At 38.2% G+C, this 18,811-nt stretch overlaps 1 protein-coding gene across 2 annotated transcripts in view; it reads right to left on the bottom strand.

Annotated features, from left to right (window-relative positions):
• Window positions 1-17,765: 17,765 nt before the first annotated feature.
• fndc1 (fibronectin type III domain containing 1) overlaps window positions 17,766-18,811 on the bottom strand; it is a 43,349-nt gene continuing 42,303 nt past the window's right edge. For both annotated transcript variants that reach the window (XM_036550505.1, XM_036550504.1), the window contains one exon: window positions 17,766-18,609. In XM_036550505.1, coding sequence (XP_036406398.1) covers window positions 18,494-18,609 — 116 coding nt within the window. In that variant the 3' untranslated portion in view covers window positions 17,766-18,493. The remainder of the gene's footprint in view (window positions 18,610-18,811) is intronic.

The raw sequence follows: 18,811 nt of genomic DNA, 5'->3' as shown, positions 1-18,811 counted from the left end.
CCCCTTGCACTGTTTCACTTCAGCAAACAACACTATTTTCATTAGCCTTATAACTTTGTAGTTGTCAAAATGAGGTATCATTGGCACATCTCACTGTTTGAAGCTTACTGGCCTCTGGTCTTGTTTTGCTTTACAAGAATTCACTGTATTAAATGTTGACGTCTAATAAGAAGTCATGTGAATTGTGAACAGCTTTCCATCTCAGAAGGAGGTGAATTCTGGTTTCTGGCAAATCCACGCAGCCCTGGTAAGACAAGTTTGAAAACACCACTTAGGCCAAAAGTGAGTGGAACAAAAGGATTAGAAATGAAATTGGAGACTGTAAAAGAACTACAGTGGAAGTCATTGTGTTCTGCAGTGATTCATATTCTTATATGGTCTGGGAAAAAAAGCGAAGAAAAAAGGTTTAAATCGTGATTGAGCCAATTTCATTTAGGTCATGAAAAGTTCCATACAATACACCTCCTGTTCCTGATTTTAGTGTTTTAGTTTAATTGATGGAGCACAACAAGTTCAATTATTCTTACAATGTTCAGAACTCTGCCTGCTTTTTGACTTGGAAATGTGGAAAGAGATGACAACTTACAGAAATGTCAGAGCTGACTCTGTACCACTGACACCAAGAGGAGATACTGGTTTTTTAAAACACCCGATTTGTCAAGTAATTGCTTGTTTTAGCAAGTCATTTTAAAAGTTTTAAATATCCAGTCCTGACGTAGCAATGTTTTCAGCCTGCTGCCCCAGAATGACGGTATGGCTCCAGCAAAATGTTTCTTCTGTTTGCACCTGTGTTTCATCTGGAAAAAATGAGTATAATCCATAAATGTTGCATTGGAAAATACCACACGTTGTATTGGATTACTTTTTACATTGGACTCTATCCATTCACTGACAGATGTATAACACACTTTCATGCTATTCGATTTTCAAAGTGCTTACCTAAAATGCAAACTGAGGGACTAAGGGCTCATCTCAGGGAATGGCTCATCTCAGTTGTTTTGTGAAACATCCATTTTTATCTGTCATGTTTGAAAACCTGTATTTTGAAATATTTGAAGATGATTTTATGTCTGTATGTAAATGGTATTTATTTTTATATGTTCTGTGACATTTAATTGAATTGGACATGAGCCAAGTTTTTGGTGTAATGTTTTATCAACAGTGAAATTTTTATATTATTTGATTTATCACAATTCAAAGAAATGAACTGGTGCACTAATGTTTTTGCATGAGGTTTTTCTTCCTGATTTGATTCAACACCTTTAATCATCATAAAATATAGGAAAACAGCCAACAGGGAAGCATGATACAGTTTACCATCTAGTTGTCATTTCACACCCTATTAGTGAGAATGAATGGTAAATGGTTGAAGATAGAAGCACTTGCTCTCCTTCCACAGCACCTGGATTTGTGTCTCCTGTGGAATGGTTGTTTGTTTGTGTGTTTAAACATTAAGCAGTGTGAAAGAACTCAAACAGCTTCAGGACTTCATAGGCTTGTAAATGCAAACTTGTAAATCCCAAATTGCTCTATTTTCACTGCATGTAAAATATCGAATTGACAAATTAACATCCATTTAAACTATTAAATCTTTTTTTTTTCAGTATAAAATTGTTTCAGGCTAGAATGTTAGACAATTGCATCACCTTGTATAAAAATTAAAAGGTGACAGAATTAGGTTATTCATTGGAAATGCCTCTTGTGTGACCCATTTGCCTAGAATTTTCTGTCTGAGACTAACAATGTTTCAGGGTCAAAAAAAATCCCTATTTTATTCACCTGCTGGCAAATGACATAAAGCACAGAGCTGACAAAGGACTGACTGAGTTGACCATGGTCCCAAACCAATGAGACCCAGGACAGGTGAGATATGTTTGGTGGTGTGTCTGTCTATGTACTAAACATACTTTGACCGAAACCGTTGGGCTCATGAACAGATCCGGTGTGTGCCTATGGTGTACGTGATAAAACAAAAAGACTGATTCAATAAAAATGCTTACATCATTTCCAGACTCAAGACTGTACATCATTCAGGATTGAAAAACAGAAGCCCTTTGTACAAACAGTAACATATCAAAACTTGTATATGATATGTATATGTTGATTTAGAGTGAATAAAACATGAATGAATTATGTCTTCTGTACAACTTATATGTGGTTTATACTGTCATTATTCAAAATGGGGATTCTAGATCACTACATAAATCACTACAACATAAAACTGGCAAAGGACTACAAGAGAATTTGGTATTGCATGCATGTACATGAATCTTTACACCCCAGCAAATAGACTACAACAGTAATGTATTTCATTACAAGAAGTCTTCAAGACCAGTTATTGTGAATAGGTATGGCGTCCAAGGAGCTAAGAGTTTTTAGGGATAATGCAGACTCTGTGCTTGTAAAAACCAAGGACTGGAGCTGCCACTGAGTCCGAGGAGGTCCACAAAGAATCTCTGATGTATTAATTAAAACATAGTACATGAAACTTAAAACAGCAGTGTCAAAACAGTCCCCCCACCCCCACCTCCCATTTCTACTCGTCACAGTTACTTGAATGTGAAAAAGGAGCATTGCATAAATTGTCATTCCTTTCTTCTGGGTGTCGGCCTTTTAACTCTGTGGAGAACTGTCTTCTTCCTCTTAATATAGTGGCACACTTTATCATCCCTCACATGTCTTCTCCCAATGATTATAAGGCATGCAACAGACATGACACCAGACTGCAGACCACTGCTAAGAGTATAAATAGATTTTATAAGGGGAAATTCTGTGGTCGTGGAAGACTGGCCAACTGCTCCTGCTGTTCTCTATGTACTGACCTGATTGCTTTATATATGACCCAACATTTGCCAGGGGTGAATTAAAGCAAAAACTTGGATTTTAAAGTTAATAATTTGGTCAGAATAATGTCAAGGGCATAACAACACATTCAAATGATGCCAAATCACTATAAAATACAATATACTGTTATATGACCTTGGGTACTGTATTTTCAAGATGTTTCATGGAATACTGTCAACACTCAGTGTTTAGTATTCTCTCACTGGGGCTCGGTATTTTTAATATATATAATATAAAAACAGCAGGTCTGATATACTGACTCAACCATTGTCCCTGGTCTCGAAGTAGTAAAAACAAGCTGCATAATTTTGGGAACTAAATCTTGAATTTTTGAGCATGTGTTTTTGGTAACCTCCCTGTTCATACATTACATTACCTCATGGTTTTCCCCCAGGGTCTTAGTGGCAGCTTTTTCATCAGTGCTGGTGGGATGCGTAGCATCATGAAGTCTCAGCTACTCCAACATTTATGATTTCATGGGAGTGTCCTCTGAGAAACCCAGGGACCTGTTTACTTCCAGTCGCTTCTTCCACCAACAATACACGATGCATGATGCACACATGCCTCAAATGTATATTATTGTGGTGCATTCCTGACCTCACAGATAGCTAGTGGGTCAAACCAATGGCAGCTGGTGAGACTGTAGTGTATTTCTGAGAGCATGCCGTTTCTCCTCCCTATGAAAAATGTGTGCATATGCTTTCAGAATAAACATACTCTTTACGTCTGTCAGAGTAAAAGAGTAAAACCAGATTCAGCATGAAAACACTCTGAGGGCAGAATTCAAATGAAACTAACATTTGGCAAATTCTAACTAATAACTAGCCTCTAGCAAATCAAAACAAAGGAGGTTGGGTTTTGAATCTGCACAGAAGTACTGTCTGGACAGAGAGATATGAGTCCGTATGTTTATGGCACATATGTTTATCATATTTCTATATTGAAAAATAATGTGCAGACTTCCACATTTCTTAGATCATAATAAGCAGGAAAACTGCTTACAATTTGTTTTGTCAGAAAAGGAAGAACTAAGGTTTTCATTCCACTCCTGGACTTCTTTTGATTTTTTTCTATTTTCTCCCTTGGATTAGAATAATTGGTATGTTAACATCAATGGATTTGCAATACCATTGTGAATGTGATGTGCCAGGATAGCCATGGACTGAGTGACAGTTTCATTCTAACCATGATGTGCATTGTCTTCAACTCTAAGCGGTAGATTTAAGCCAGTGCAAGTTACACAACATTATAATTTTGGTCAGCACCGAAATAAAGAGAACAGAAAAGAAGACAAAAGAAAAGAAAACTTTACATTTGCATATATTCGTTTTTTAAGGTTAAGGGCAAAGTACAATGTGATTACATTAATCTGGGCCTAAATGTCATTGTCAGTGAAACTGTAATGCAGGGGTCTTAGAATCCATGGACTCAGCATGTCTCCCCTGTAAATACAGTTGTACAGAGGTTTCTAAATGTCCCTTTTGGAGTGGTTCTCCAAAGCCTGATGCTTTCAGTCTGGTCAGCCAGGTATCAGTATGACCACATATGGATGCCCCAGCTGTCATTGGTAGTTGTATTATGTAATGACTGTATTAATTCAAATTGCCTATATTATTTCAACAGTTCATACTTCTAGAGTTTCACTGCTAACATAGAGTGTGGGAAGCTTCCAAACACCAGCAGGGGGCAGAGTGGTCAGGGGAGAACACTGATCACACCTACTTGGGTGTTATAAATTAAATCCAAAGATAATGATGTGTACCGTATATGAATCTGGTAGCATCAGAATATTGTTAATTTCCTTATTTGATGTATAGTCATTCTTTCAGAATACAGTCTACTGTGAAGAGAGAAACCATGTATATTAGAGCCAAGGGAATTATGTATTGTAATGTATTTATGTTGGAAATATGATGAAAAAGGGCTGCAATATTACATCCTTAACCTCATTTGTTTCAATTACATTCCAGGTACTGTGTATGAACAGATGTGTACAGTTTTACATCCAAAAGCACTGTTAGACCCCCCCGAATGAATATGTCTGCTGGTGACATAATGAGACAAGTCTGTGCAAAGGTTTGCTCAACTGATAAACTGTGTAACTGAACACACCTATGCTTGAAGGATATTCTCCTTTGCTAGGTATCCAGGGCGGCAGTGTAGCATTATGGTAAGGTGCAGGACTTATAACCGAAAGGTTGCCAGTTTGATTCCTTGCTGGGGCACTGCTGTTGTACCCTTGGGCAAGGTACTTAACCCACAATAACCTCAGTAAATATGCAGCTGTACAAATGGATAACATGTAAAAAACTGTAACCTGTGTAAGTCACTGTGGATAAGAGCGTCTGTTAAATACCAATAATGTAATGTAGCCACCTGCTGCCACTGCCTACAGAAAACTACATGTGGCAATAGGGTGGCGTAGTAGTAAGGAGCAGTGCTCCTAACTAAAAAGTTCAATTCCTTGCTGGGGCACTGCTGTTGTACCCTGTTAACCCACACTTGTCTCAGTAAATATATAGCTACGTAAATGGATAAAATTGACATTTGCTCCAGATAAGAGTGTTCTGCTAAATGACAGTAATAATGATGTAATGTAATGCATGCATTGTGTTGTTCCAATTGCCAAAATCAAAATGCACTTATACATATCTTCAAGCAATATTATCATTCAGACAGTGTGCTTTTACTGAAGAAATTCAGGTTATCTATGTATTTTACTTTGGGAATAAAACATGGGATTAAAAAATCCTATTTTTTTTCCTAATGCTTGGTTAAACTGTAGAAGAATCAGTTATTTTAGTTACACTGACATGCATTCCTGCGTATTTGCACATTTTAAACGCTTCTATCATCAGAGAGAATGCTATCTGCTATGACCGTCTCTGTATTTATTAGAAATAACTGGTGAAATGCACTATGCAGTCGACATTGCAACTGATACAGCAAGGGCTTTTTGTCAGGTGCTCTGAAGGCCTTGGACGTGGCAGGTAAGCAAGACTGTCTAGTCTGCATTTGGTTGAATTGTAACAGTTTTTTGCTTACTAGTGGACTTGAAAAGCCAGCTGGCGTTTTGGCTTCCTTCTGAAAGCAGTCAACACTAACAGTAGGCATAGTCCAGAGCAGAATGTGTCGTGTTTGTTTCTCCTAAGTCACAAGACTGCTGTGGGCAGCAAGTTTCTTTTCCACATGCGAACCATATTGCGATTCAGATTTTGTTTTTACCGTGGAACGTGTCATGATTTTGGCCTCTTTTTTTTTTTTTGGTTAACAGATGACATCAATATGATTTGGTTTTCTTTAAGTTAGGCTGGAAACCTTGCAGAGCGCGCAGTTGAAACTTGTTTGCTAACGTGCCAGAGCAGTGGATTTGTTTGCTGTCTAAACCGTACGCATAATTTAACTTAAGATTTAGTGGAGTGCGTTGAATGTATTACGCATCTGCAGTTCACCGTCCCCACAGCATTCACTCAAGTTAAATAACTGCAAATTCGCAGGTAGGGTGAGCGCGTTGTCGGTGACGAACCTAACTGGCGTGAAATAATTTATGTAGAAATTAATGTTGGTTTGTACTGTCATACCGATGTTATTGCGACTGCTAACATGCAGGTATCGAGCGGATTTTACACATTTATGCTTGCACTTGTCAAATTTTGATCTGTAGCTGGTCGCTAGCTGGATCGAGATTTGAAAAACGTTGAACCTTGACCCAAATGGCTGACCCCATCAATGATGACGTTATGGAAGCCAGAAACGCAGCTTAATGGCAGTGGCGCAGCTAGCATTAGCAAATGCTAGCTAGTGGCCCCTGTGAAAATCAGGCAACCCTAATTTATAAAAACTCGCCATAGGGCAGATTACAGCAATCATTTAAACAAGGAAATCCTTGGTTGGATATCGCAGTTCAGTTTCAAGCCCTTGGCAGTCAACAAGCTAGCGTGTTAGCTAGTTATTTGAACTCAACGACGGCCTAACAAAGGTTACTTTAGGTAGCAGATGTACTGTTCCGTGTATCCGTACTCCCAGTTCTAAGAAATGAAACAGCATGCTGCTCTTTTTGCAGCAACATCCCGAGGACAACTGTTGCTTCAGCTACGCCAGTTTGTGTTTATCATTTTTACAAACAACTGCAGCCACGTTACATATCTGGTGTACGTCTCCATACGTCATTGTCGCTGTTAGACTACTTATATCGATTGCAATAAACTCTTCAGAACGATGAAGCGATGAAGATAAATGAGGCGAGGATAAAGGCCAGTTTCGTCATTTGGCTCATCAAGGTAAATAAACTATAATTTCCCCTTTTTGTGCTTGCAATTTGAGCATTTATCAATTTTGTAATGCTATTTGATCAATTTTAGATTCATTTTTGCTTTATTTGCATTTTGTAAATGTATAGCTAACAACTGTCATCCTATTGAGGCTTTGTATATTCAGTAGTGCAAATGTCACTCAGTAAATGCGCAGACTGTAATATTTGGCTTTTAGTATATCTTGTGTATATAGGAAGGAAGGCTCCTAAACGGCAGAATAGAATATTCTTTTAGCTCAGCCCCGTAGTTCTCACATCGTTGTTTACAACGTAATGAAAGGTTACACGCAATCAATTTATATTAAAAAGTTAAGTTGTCAACTAAAACATACGTTGCATATACAGACTAATTTCCTAACTAATTGCTACAGTCCTAAATATTTATATGGATACAAGGAAACAGGAGAAGAGATAATCACTTGGCTTTATTACATCATGAGTAAGGAGAACAGGCGCATTTGATCATCAGATCAAAATGTTATCATTCTGCTGAGCACATTACCAGTTTTGCGGGCTGGAGTTTTGCTTACTACCACACTGCAGGAGCCAAGTGAAAGGGGATTCAGACAAAAGGCCAGGACAGGAGGAAATGAATGCTCTTAGAAACTCTGGATGAGTAATTTTATCTCAGGAAGAGGCCATCACCTGGAATAGCAGTCAGACGCCCGACTCCTGCAATGTCTGGTGTTGATGCAACACAGACTTGTGCTGTTGTGACAACAGAGGAGCAACAAAAACAAACCAAGGCAGAGGCAGGAAAAGGACCCACAGTGAAGAAAGCAAACAAATCGTTTGAAGACATACTGGCAGTTTATTCCCTCAAGTGGCCTTAATTAGTCATTAGCTACTTCAAGGCCTTTATAAGGCACGAGTGTGTTTCATCGACAGGATAAATGACGGCTGGACGTAGATGCTGGGCCATTATTGGAAGGAAATGGGGGGGTGGACGTTCTGGATTGTCAGTGTTGATTGTGAATAAAAAGTAATATGTAAATGATCAATAGGAATCTTTTAAAGGTCTATGTCTAAAGTCAGTCATGCTTATCAATAGTTTTCATATATCTAATACATCTAATATGTGCTTATACTGTGTAAACTGCCAGGAAATGCTTCATTATGGACTTAATAAGCACTTGTGAAATAAAGCATAAACAAAATATTTCAGTAATGGATAGAAGTATGAAAATGAATAGTAAAAGAACTCCAGTCACAGCCTACAATATTTAGCTAAGCCCATTATTATAGTTCTGTATTGAGTTTTTCCAAAATATTTTGGGAGGCTTTTGCCCTTTACATCAACAAACATTTTTTTCCATGAGAAGATATACTAAGCAAAACACACTTGAACTTTTTCCAAAGATTTGCTGGCAAAACACAGTTCAGACCAATGGCTGTCATAGCAGAAACCCAAGGCTTTTTGACATTTGGTAAATAGGCTATTTCATTCCTCGGAAAGTTATACAGTTTTGAATAGTCTTTCCTTATGGTAGATTATGCTCTGAATGAACAGAATATTATAGATTTTTGTCCTGGTACTGTTTCATTAATGATATGTCGATAATATTTAATTGTATTATCAGAAGCTCTGTTTTGGCAGATGAAGTATTTTGATACATCATATTAATGCAATGCTAAACGAATATTTTAACTGGAAATCTATCCTCTCTGGCACAAAAACTAAAAAAAACCCCAGTTCATTCAGTTTTGCAACTCACCACTACAGGGTCCGAAATTAACACTCACTGGGCTGCAAGTGCAGGTAGATTTTCTTTTTGGCAGGTTAAAGCTGCAGGGTCACAAGCCACTCTGGCAGTGCTTTTTGTGGCAAAAAAATCATCACAGGCTACTATGTTAGATAAAGAACCCATGCTAGGGCTCCTCTGTAATTTTCAAGTTGTGAAAGCTTGTGTTAGTCACCTCTATGCAACCTCTAGCTGTCCAGTCCACTTAATGTCTCTCTGCCTTGCTAACTAGCTAGCTATGAGTATTAGCAAACATTATTGTGGTTTAGCTGTCAGGTTATCTTGTTGGCTAATAGTTTTAGCTAATAATATATTGTGTTGCTACTGTACAGATGTGTGCCTCACAGGATCCATTTTAATGTAGCTTGATTCAAAATAATTATTTATCTGGTGAAAATTCCAACTGGCTAGTGAATCTGCCAGCCCCCCTGCATGGTGGGCTAAAACGTAAATTTCAAATTTCATTGCATGAGGCCAATGGCTATTCTTCATCCTACAAGCCACCCATTGCACCACAGTGAAGTGGGTGCCAGTTGGAATTGGAAGATAGGTTACATCATCCCACGAGCTCAAAGGTGTCTGACCAGTGAAAGGGTGCCAGAGAGTGGTGAGACACGGAACCGGTGAGTGGCTTATCCCCAGAGGAAAGAAGGAAGTCTGATCCACCTTAGTGGACTCCCCTTCATCATTGGTAGATGATGTGGCTGGTTTTGAACTGGGGCCATGGGGCTCAGCTTGCATTCAGAATGAGTACCCTGCCAACTGAGCCAAGAGGTTATCAAAGCTTTGGAAAGTCCCACTTTGGGCTGTCTGTGGTATTGACAAACAATTAGTGAAACCATAAAAGAGCTGTGGAATGCCTTCAGTTTAGGCCACACCTTGCAATGTTCTCTTCAGTGCAGATGAAGCCAGTTGTGTGGAAGCTGAGTTTGATCAGAGCTTTACAGCAGGTACTTTGAAAGGTCTACAGAACTTTCATTGTTACCACGTTCTCTCTTTTTAGACTTCAGTCTCTCCATTTTGCGATGATTTAATCCTTCTAGAATGAAGGATAACATTTTCCAGTTCAAATGGTGTGTGACCTACTTTTTAAAAGTCATTTTACAAACAGCATGTGGAAAACACAGAGCCCTTGCTTTATATTTGTGTGGTGCAAATCTACATTTCAAGTCATTTTAATAAGCTTGCAATTAAACATAATTACGTGTAATATTTAAATATGTTGAAATGAGCTCACTTCTGACAAATATTTTGGGGCTGAAAACTGTTTTTGTGCTTGTTAACTAGGTCAAACTTTACACTCTCCAGTTTGCATATTAAGTCCACTGCCTTTCTGGACTTTGTCATTTTGAGAAATTCGTTACGGTTTTATATCGTTGTATCTGAGTACAGTTTTTGTCCTGAGTAGCTAAGACCTATAAAACTTGCAATTCATATGTGACCCCAGAAGGGCATAGTAATTACATTAGACCTAGAAGTGCACTGAAGTCTGCAGGGTATTGCTATTGCTGTTGAATGCTAATGAGCCTTTTTTGTGCTCCTTGTGCAGTGGGGGTAGATTATAACAGATTGTATGTTTGCTTGAAAGCAGCGGGGTTTCCCAGGACAATCTGTGAATATTTTAGACCGATGCAATGTTCCAGCAGTAACCCATTGTATTACCTTGTTGTTGATGTCCTTTTTGCTCTTCGGAAATATGAAGAATTTCCCTCCCTTTATTCTCTGGAAAAAAACACAGATGAGCTTTATAAAACAGTGGCAGGTCAGTCCTTTCTGCCTTGTCCTAAATTGAAATGAGCACTTGTCAGTGTTCTACTTAAATAATAATGAAAAGAAAAGGAAAAAAAGACATGAAGTCTGAAATCAGTGATCCTTTCTTCTCTTGAAGTTGGTCAGAGTCAAACACACACACACACACACACACACACACCCACACGCACTTTGCATCCATACCTATAACAGATTCACCTAAACAGGAGTCTCACCTTCACCACAGCCTGATTCCCGTTAGTTCATCTGTCACTCCAGTGCCTGTGGAAGTCACACTTCTGCTCATCATTAAAATGTTTATTCAAGAGGAAGAAAGAAACGGACAGGCATTCATTTCATTGCATTCCATCAGCAGCAAGAGGAAACGCTGTCTGTAGCCTGAATTTATGCCATAGCTGTCTGATCATCAGTGGAATTTCCCACTTTCAGGAATCAACACGGAGATGAGAATGGGGTGAAAAATTACCAAAAAGAAATGGAGAGAAAAATTGAATTCCTTAAGTAGGGAACTTGGGATTTGGAAGTTTGAGACTTGTTATTGACTGAATGCTTAGAAACAACATGTGGCCACTGTCTGTATGAGGAGCTTAAAATTGAAACTCATTGAAATTCGTCCCTCAGGGACAAGTCAGCATGCAGCCTCCCTTGGAGTCTGTGGAAAGTATTAGCTGTTTCTCAGTAAGAGGAGGACAGCTATGCAGTGGGTCTTTGGATTACCTTCAGGGCAAAATCAGATAATGGATTAAACTTTTATGAAGCATTACTAATATATTCTGCATCAGTACCTGTTGTACAAATATTGCATAATTTAACTTGACTATGATCTGAATCTGCATACACAGGTGGCGTTCCATATTTCATGCTGTTATTTCTTTTAATTTATTTTCCTTTTGAGAATAAACACCCCCCTTCCCCCCAGTGTAGTGCTTTTGTCAAATGCAGATCCAAATCAATTTTGATACTTTAATGACACTAGCACACCTGGTGCAAGTGGGTGGGGAGCTTCCTTTTTTTTGTGGGTGTGACGGAGATGTGACAGTGACAGACCAATCAGTAGGCTTGCTGTAGTACCTTTAAATTGCATAATGGAAAATGACATGGAACTAGAATATAGGTTATTCCCTATTATGTGCAGATTCCTGATAGTTGGGAAAACAATTACCTACATTATTTAATAGCACAGAGTTGGAATAGTGTGTCATCTCTGTGTCATGTAAACATGGCCAATTGAGTATCAGTCTTGAGAAATAGTGCATCAGTTTATATACATACACAGATTGCATTTGTGTTTTTATTCCTGCCAGGGAAATAATTGCCACTTTTAAGAAAATGGTGTTTACCATTAGGTCCCGAGTGGCTTAGTTGGAAAGATGTTCGATTTGATGGCCAGGGCTTGAAACTGGCTGTATCATTTGTTGACAGTGTCCAGAATTTCATAGCAATGGAACAAATTGGCTTTGCTCCACCAGTCATAGAGGTGGGTGGGTTGGCCAGCTTCTCCTCGTCTCACTGCTCTTAGGCACCCTGAGATTCATTACATGCTTGCGTGTTGCTCGGATGGTGTCAGTGGCACGGTGACTATTCTCCAGTAAATGTGGGCACCACTGTATTGCACTGTGTGACTTGTAGTGTGAAAAAATAGTCATTGTACTGTAGTCAGAGGATTGCATTTGACTCAAATTAGCATTCTTGTGTGAGTGCAATGTATGATTGCTGCTACCAAACAGGGATGCATAACAGGGGAAAAAGCAATAAAACAAAGATGTTGATAACATGGCAGGTAAATAATGTATATCTGTTTCAAGGAAAGTAAATCAAATCATGAGAAATGCGAAAACCATACATAAGTGCTGGTCTAAGGCCATCAGTCAAGGGGGGAGGTCACTGAGGTTCCAGAATGAATAATGTGTTCCAAATATGAACGAAAACATTGAACAGAACTGATGACATTTAGAAACAGTGCCATTGTTATGCTGTAGAAATTCCATCCCCTCACTAAATGGAATGCCCTATGCAAATATTCTAATTTGTTTAATGCTAGTTCTACTTTACCTCACTTTGGTATTACTGTATTTAGAAGTAGCCTGTTTGTTCTGGTGTTTAAGGAAGTCCAGAAGGTTGTGAGTTCAGGTTGTGGGTGTGACATTCCTGTTGTCCCCTTGAGCAAATAATTTCACCTGAATTGCTTCCGAGAATATGTCCAACTTCATAAATGGACAATATGTAAAGTTGGATGAGAACGTCTGCTAAGCACTTAATAATGTTCCTCTGAGTCATGGATTCCATTTTGTTTTTCTGGCTATCAAAATGTTAATTCTAATTACTCTTGACCTTTCTTTCCTTCTGCAATAAGTCATGGCTATGTTTTTTTTTTTGCCTTGCTTGCAGACTAAAAAATGAATAGTGATTTTATGACTGCTTTCCCCTCTTGTCTAACGCCTTTACCAGATGTGGCTTTTTGTGAGTGCTGCTGGAGTTTGTTTTTGCTCCCCGCTCTCTTAAAGCCGAATGAAAGACATGCGTCCACACGGTGGACTCCCTTGGCACTGGTTTTTGGTGAGCAGAGATGTCAGCTGTAGTATTTATGGATGTCCGTAGATGTTGACAGGCACACCCGTCAGATTGCGTGGTACACAGATCTGTTTTTATTATTTTTCAAAGGAGACCTCAGAAATTTGCTCACTGGGTAGAGTGGGTATATGGTATATTGTACATGACACTTGATATAAGCTGAAATAACACCAAATATCTAGCATTGTTATCTTAATACTAAAGCCCATGTAAGTTACAGTCTCGATTGTCTTTTCATGACCATCTCTTTTTATTAAATGGGTTGTGTCATTCCAGTGTGGCCAATCAAGATTTGTTAATGATGAACAAAGAGCAAACACCAGTATTGAACCTCATAAATTGTTTTTTTGTCCACTGGAACAAATTACAAAATGTCTGTATTTAGCATGCCAGAAAAATGGATTCTTACACAGTGATGCAAGAGACTGGATCTGAAAGACAGGGAGAAGCCATGGCCTCTAAGATGTGTTGGCAGTTTGCTGTAGTCTTATGAATATGGAGAGTTTCAAGGATTTGATGACAAGTTATTTTTTACCCCAATCTAAAGAAACAGCAGTTATCTACGTGTACCTCTGGAAACCATGACTGGCCTAATTAGAAGCCTCTTATCAGTTCTGAGATGCCTTTTGCGAGGATGCATTGCAGACTTCTGACGTGATTCCAAATCAAACACAAATTTGTTTTACTCGTTTAGATAAGGAATGGCTGCGCTCATATAGATAACAACCTGAATTTTTCCGAGACAATGAAGCATTCCTGTGAGGATGAATTTGTCAAGATCAGCTGTTGCCTATCCGTTGTCTCCTTGTTATCAGCCATGGAACAGTAATTTAGCACACAGAGATTATGGTGTCAAAGCAGCATTAAAAGAAACATATTTATGATGTCAATGAGAGTAAGTGGCTGTGCACATATTGAAATAATGTTCAATTGGAAGGATGTTTAAGATAACCAAAACCCATAAATCAGTTAATGTCATGCTCCCATCTTAACATTAGACCTGCTGGTTCCCAAAAAGCAGCAGCCAGTCAGCAACAAGTAGTGGAGACGGAGTACTTCCCTTTAATAATGGTCCTGAACCTGTTTTTTTCATGATTAGCAGTTTGGCACTGATTGTAAATAAGGCCCAAATTCAGTGGCACAGGGACGTAAGCCCACGTCGACTCCAGTGCCTCCCATAGTCATTGCAAACTGGTCTCATCTCATCCCACACATGCTCGATTCGACTGAGATCTAGTAACTTAGGAAGCCACAACAGTAAGCTTCAGGCTCCTGGTAAGCTTCGTAATCGGGTTCCTGGAACCATTTCTGGACAATCCTAGCCTTGTGGCACAGAGAATTATCTTGCTGAAAAAGCTGATTAGCAGTTGGATACACTGCTGCAACATTACCCAACACTGGACTCAATCAAAACTGTCAAGATACTAGAAGTGGGGGAAAAAGTCACTTTTTAACCTGATCCGGGAAGGTGATTTTTGAGTTAGTGTCAGTGTTCCTGAAATGCCGTGGTGGTTTTCATCAAATCAAGGGAATTATGTTTTCAGCTTAAATAGTCTGATTTTTAAAAGCATGTAGTCAATATAGGACAGTGGTTAGTGTAATACAGTTCTTTGTCAACCTAATAAAGTACAAAGGATGCAAAATTCACAGGAGACACAACATTTTCAAGTTGTCATGAATTTAAGTTCCAACTGGGAACATTAGAGCAAATATAGTAACCGGTACATTGGTATATTAACATATTCATTGGCATTAAACATATGTATATAGCTTCACTCAGATGCAGTAAATAGTGGATAAATAAATAAAATATAGCACTGAATGAGAAATATTTCTATTTGTGTCAGTAAGCTGAGGCAGAAACTGTACTTTCTGTGTAGAGAGAAACAAGCAAGTGAAACAAACAAAAAAATGAAATAAACAGTGAAAATCATTGTGAGCATAAACATGTCCGAGTGGTTTACAGCTGATCGTCATCCTTTCCAGGAAACTTACACTGGAGCAAGTGATGCTCTGTAGCATTCTGTTTTAGTTCCAGTTCCTGAGGAAACCATTTTGCCAGGAACTGTCATCGTATGAAAATGAAATCCCACATGTAATGTAAACTTGTTGACAACTTTCCTGCATAAAAAAAAACAATGTTTCTTAACTGTGCTCAAGTATGTAATACGCTCTGTATGTTTTTTTCCTGAATAAATATTGCTCTAACATCCACCAGGAGCACTGATACAAACCTAGCTGATACTTCACAGAAATGAAGAATCCAGTGGAATCATTGGAGAATCATATGGAACCAATGTATTCTATAATGTATTTTTTCCTCTCATCTACTGTATTGCAGCATGGTTTAAAAAGTCCTCTGTAATGCTGCACCTTCTGGGCCTTATGACCCGAAACAGTATCTTTTCAGGGCGGTATACATTTTCACTGTGGAAAAATACTACGACAACCTATAAAGTTGCAGTGTTATTTCTGGGCTGTCTAAAATTTGTCCCTGTAAGCTGAAGATAAAATGGCAGACACTTCTTTAAATTGCATTTTTATTTATTTGCCAAAAGAATAAAAGAATTTAAAATGTAAACATTAAGGGAAGGACAACCCATATTTCAAGTTGTAGGATGATGGAGCATGATATTGCAAATCCATATAAGAATATTTTAAATGCTTTGAGTATTTCAGTTATGAAGCGTTGCCGGCAGACAATTAAATACTTAATGATCCTTAATGATAGTTGATGATTGGTTCCAGGGCGAGCCACACTATATTTCATACCCTCTGCCAAAAGAAATGAACTGATGTAATGATATAATAATATATATTCTAATCTCTCAAATAAGAACATTTAGAAAAACATCCAATTATCAAAAAAACTCTGCAGCAAAAACCCTTACATAGCGCTACTCTTTCCTCTGTTAATATTTCCTGCTCCTTAATTAGTCCAGTGTTTTGTCATGGAATGCAAACCTCTTTTTCATTTGTGATCTTCAAAAGGTCCACTCACTAAAAAGTTGCAAGAACAAGTAGCACAGTTGCCTTTCCCTTGTTAATAAACTAAATTATGTCAACTTGCCAAAATAATCATGCTGGACATTGGTAATAATGTGATAGAAGTACTGCCAAATCAACTATGTTATTAACATGCTTGTAGCCAAACTAGAAGTTAAAAATATTTTAATTAACACCAGAAAGCTAACAAGAAAGGCATAACAGGTCTCGGTTTTATTCCACAGTATATAGCACAGTAGTTAACCACTGCTTTTTACTTTTTAGTGATAACAATCAATTACATCAGTTGAACTAGTCACTAAGTGGCAACAACTAAAAATGTCATCTTCTGGGCTGGCTCCCTAAATCTGAGCAGTAAGTTCCTGTGCTGCTCAATTGTCATACTGTATTATCCTAAATGGTTCAGAAACACTGAGGCCTACTTAAGTGAGTTTTGTGATTTGGTTCAATCCATGCCTCTCTTTCTCATAGGTTTCCATCTTTATTCTGGCAAATTTTCTTTTATTTCCTCCAAAAACTGAACCACGAAGTCCTTTCAGGAAGCATACACTGGATGTACACATACAGCTAGCTAAAGTCAAATATCTATGAACATTGACTGGCCAGCAGTCACATTTTTGTCATTTTTTGTTGTTGCAAATTTGTATTGCAAATAACAATATAAAGAAAAATCTTTGGAGAGAACAGTTCAGAACCGTTCATTTTATAGACTGAAATGTTTCCTTTCAGTATGTGATGACAATTTTTTTCCAACAATTTAGAGTAGCTTGCCAAGTGGAAAAGTAGCAACCTACTGTAGATACATATTTTAACAGAATCATCAACAAAATTATTGGAAGACTTTCACCTTTGAAATCCTTGCATTAAAGGACACCAGCCAATGCAGGGTGTTGAGGATATTTGTTAGCATATTAATATTTGCAAATTATATTTGATATTTGATTTTTTTCCCTGTTTTTTTTTTTGGGGGGGGGGGGGGCTAGATGCAATTAGTTCACTAACAGAAGTGTTTTTTAATACTCCACATCAATCGTATGGAAGGCTGTGGCTTCTATGCATTACCATCTTTAATTTCAAATGAATGTATAATTTTGGGTTGTCCTTCGCTTTAACGAATGTAAACAGGAGGAAAACACACAAGTCAAGCGGGGAATCTCATATACAGTCTTGTTGATTTGGGACAGTTTGTACAGACGAGACTGGAGTGTGTGAATTGCACAGACATGGATAGGTCCTCAGCTGTCATTCTGTGACCTTTGGACTTACGCAGTTTAATGCAAATTACAACACCTGGAAATCTGATGCAAACATTTCAGCACAAAGCTTTGTCCTTCCAGAAACATCCACGTTTTATGATTGATATAGAAAGTAGATGGAAACTGATCTGTTATACCGTTGTGCAGCACAGCTAGAATAAATACAACATACTTTAATATAAACAATGGTGAAAAGGTCATTAATATTTCAAAGCAAGTGCACTTCGTTAAAAGTTTGTAAGGTGTACTTTATTTAGCCATTTGCCAGTTCTGTTTGCTGTTGAAAATAAACATTTCAAATAGGTTCAGCTATACATTTTTGAAAGATGGCAAGGTGTAACAGTTTTAATTGTTAGTGGTTTCTAATAGCACCTTTATTTCCCCTCATTCCTGAGCTAATGTGACTCTGTTCCCTGACCTTGTTCAAACAATACCTCCAGCCAAGATCTTCTTGGATTTACACATATCAAAATAGAACTTATTTGTGAGTATAAAAACCATGGGTGCAAAAACCCCTCCCCCCCAAAAAAAAACAGCTAGAGTGACAGACCATCTCTACACACTACACATACGATCCATATTCAGACTTTAAGTCCTTCATGGCCTTCTACTTTTTTGTGGTTTTGTGGCGTTACTCAAAATAGGTTTGCTCTTTATTATAACACAATCTTTGTTTGTGACCAACAAGCTTTGGTTTGATTAGTTTATGTGTCTTAATGAATTATTGGAAATTCTCTGATCTGGAAGACATAGTTAACTGAGCCAAGCACACATGCTTTTCCCCATATACAGACTGCTTAAAAAGTGCACAGTAATGGTTACATAGAATTATTAGTATTATTAAAAAAGTATTATATTCTCTTCATTTTAAGCAGTATATGATTTAAGTTTGCCAAAGTATGTGATAGTTCATCTCTGTGTCTACAAGAGAGGCTGCAGCAGGATTGAGCCAGGTCCCTTTGGCGCATTTCGCCCTCCTGGTGAATTTTTGTTTACCATTTTCCTGGGATGGGGATCCCACACTCATACCAGCCCACAAAGGGGTGAGCTGTTCGACGGCCTATGGGGCCAAAACGCACTGGTTCCTGGCGATAAGAACGGAAGAAGCCTGAAATAAATGTAAATAAGACAGAAGACAAAGAGCAAAGGAATTAATTGGTTTTGAGGATGGTGAGGTCCTTACACATTTACACAGAGAATCCAGGGGAAACAAGGTGGTAAGGGAGTGCAATGATTTGCCTAGTCAATCAAATGCAACGGGAATGATCAAGTGGCCAGATTGAGAAACCCAACTGGGCAGTCTAACCAGA

The sequence above is a fragment of the Megalops cyprinoides genome, chromosome 17, assembly GCF_013368585.1.
Source record: "Megalops cyprinoides isolate fMegCyp1 chromosome 17, fMegCyp1.pri, whole genome shotgun sequence".
NCBI lineage: Eukaryota > Metazoa > Chordata > Actinopteri > Elopiformes > Megalopidae > Megalops > Megalops cyprinoides.
This window is presented reverse-complemented; position numbering and strand designations above follow the sequence as displayed.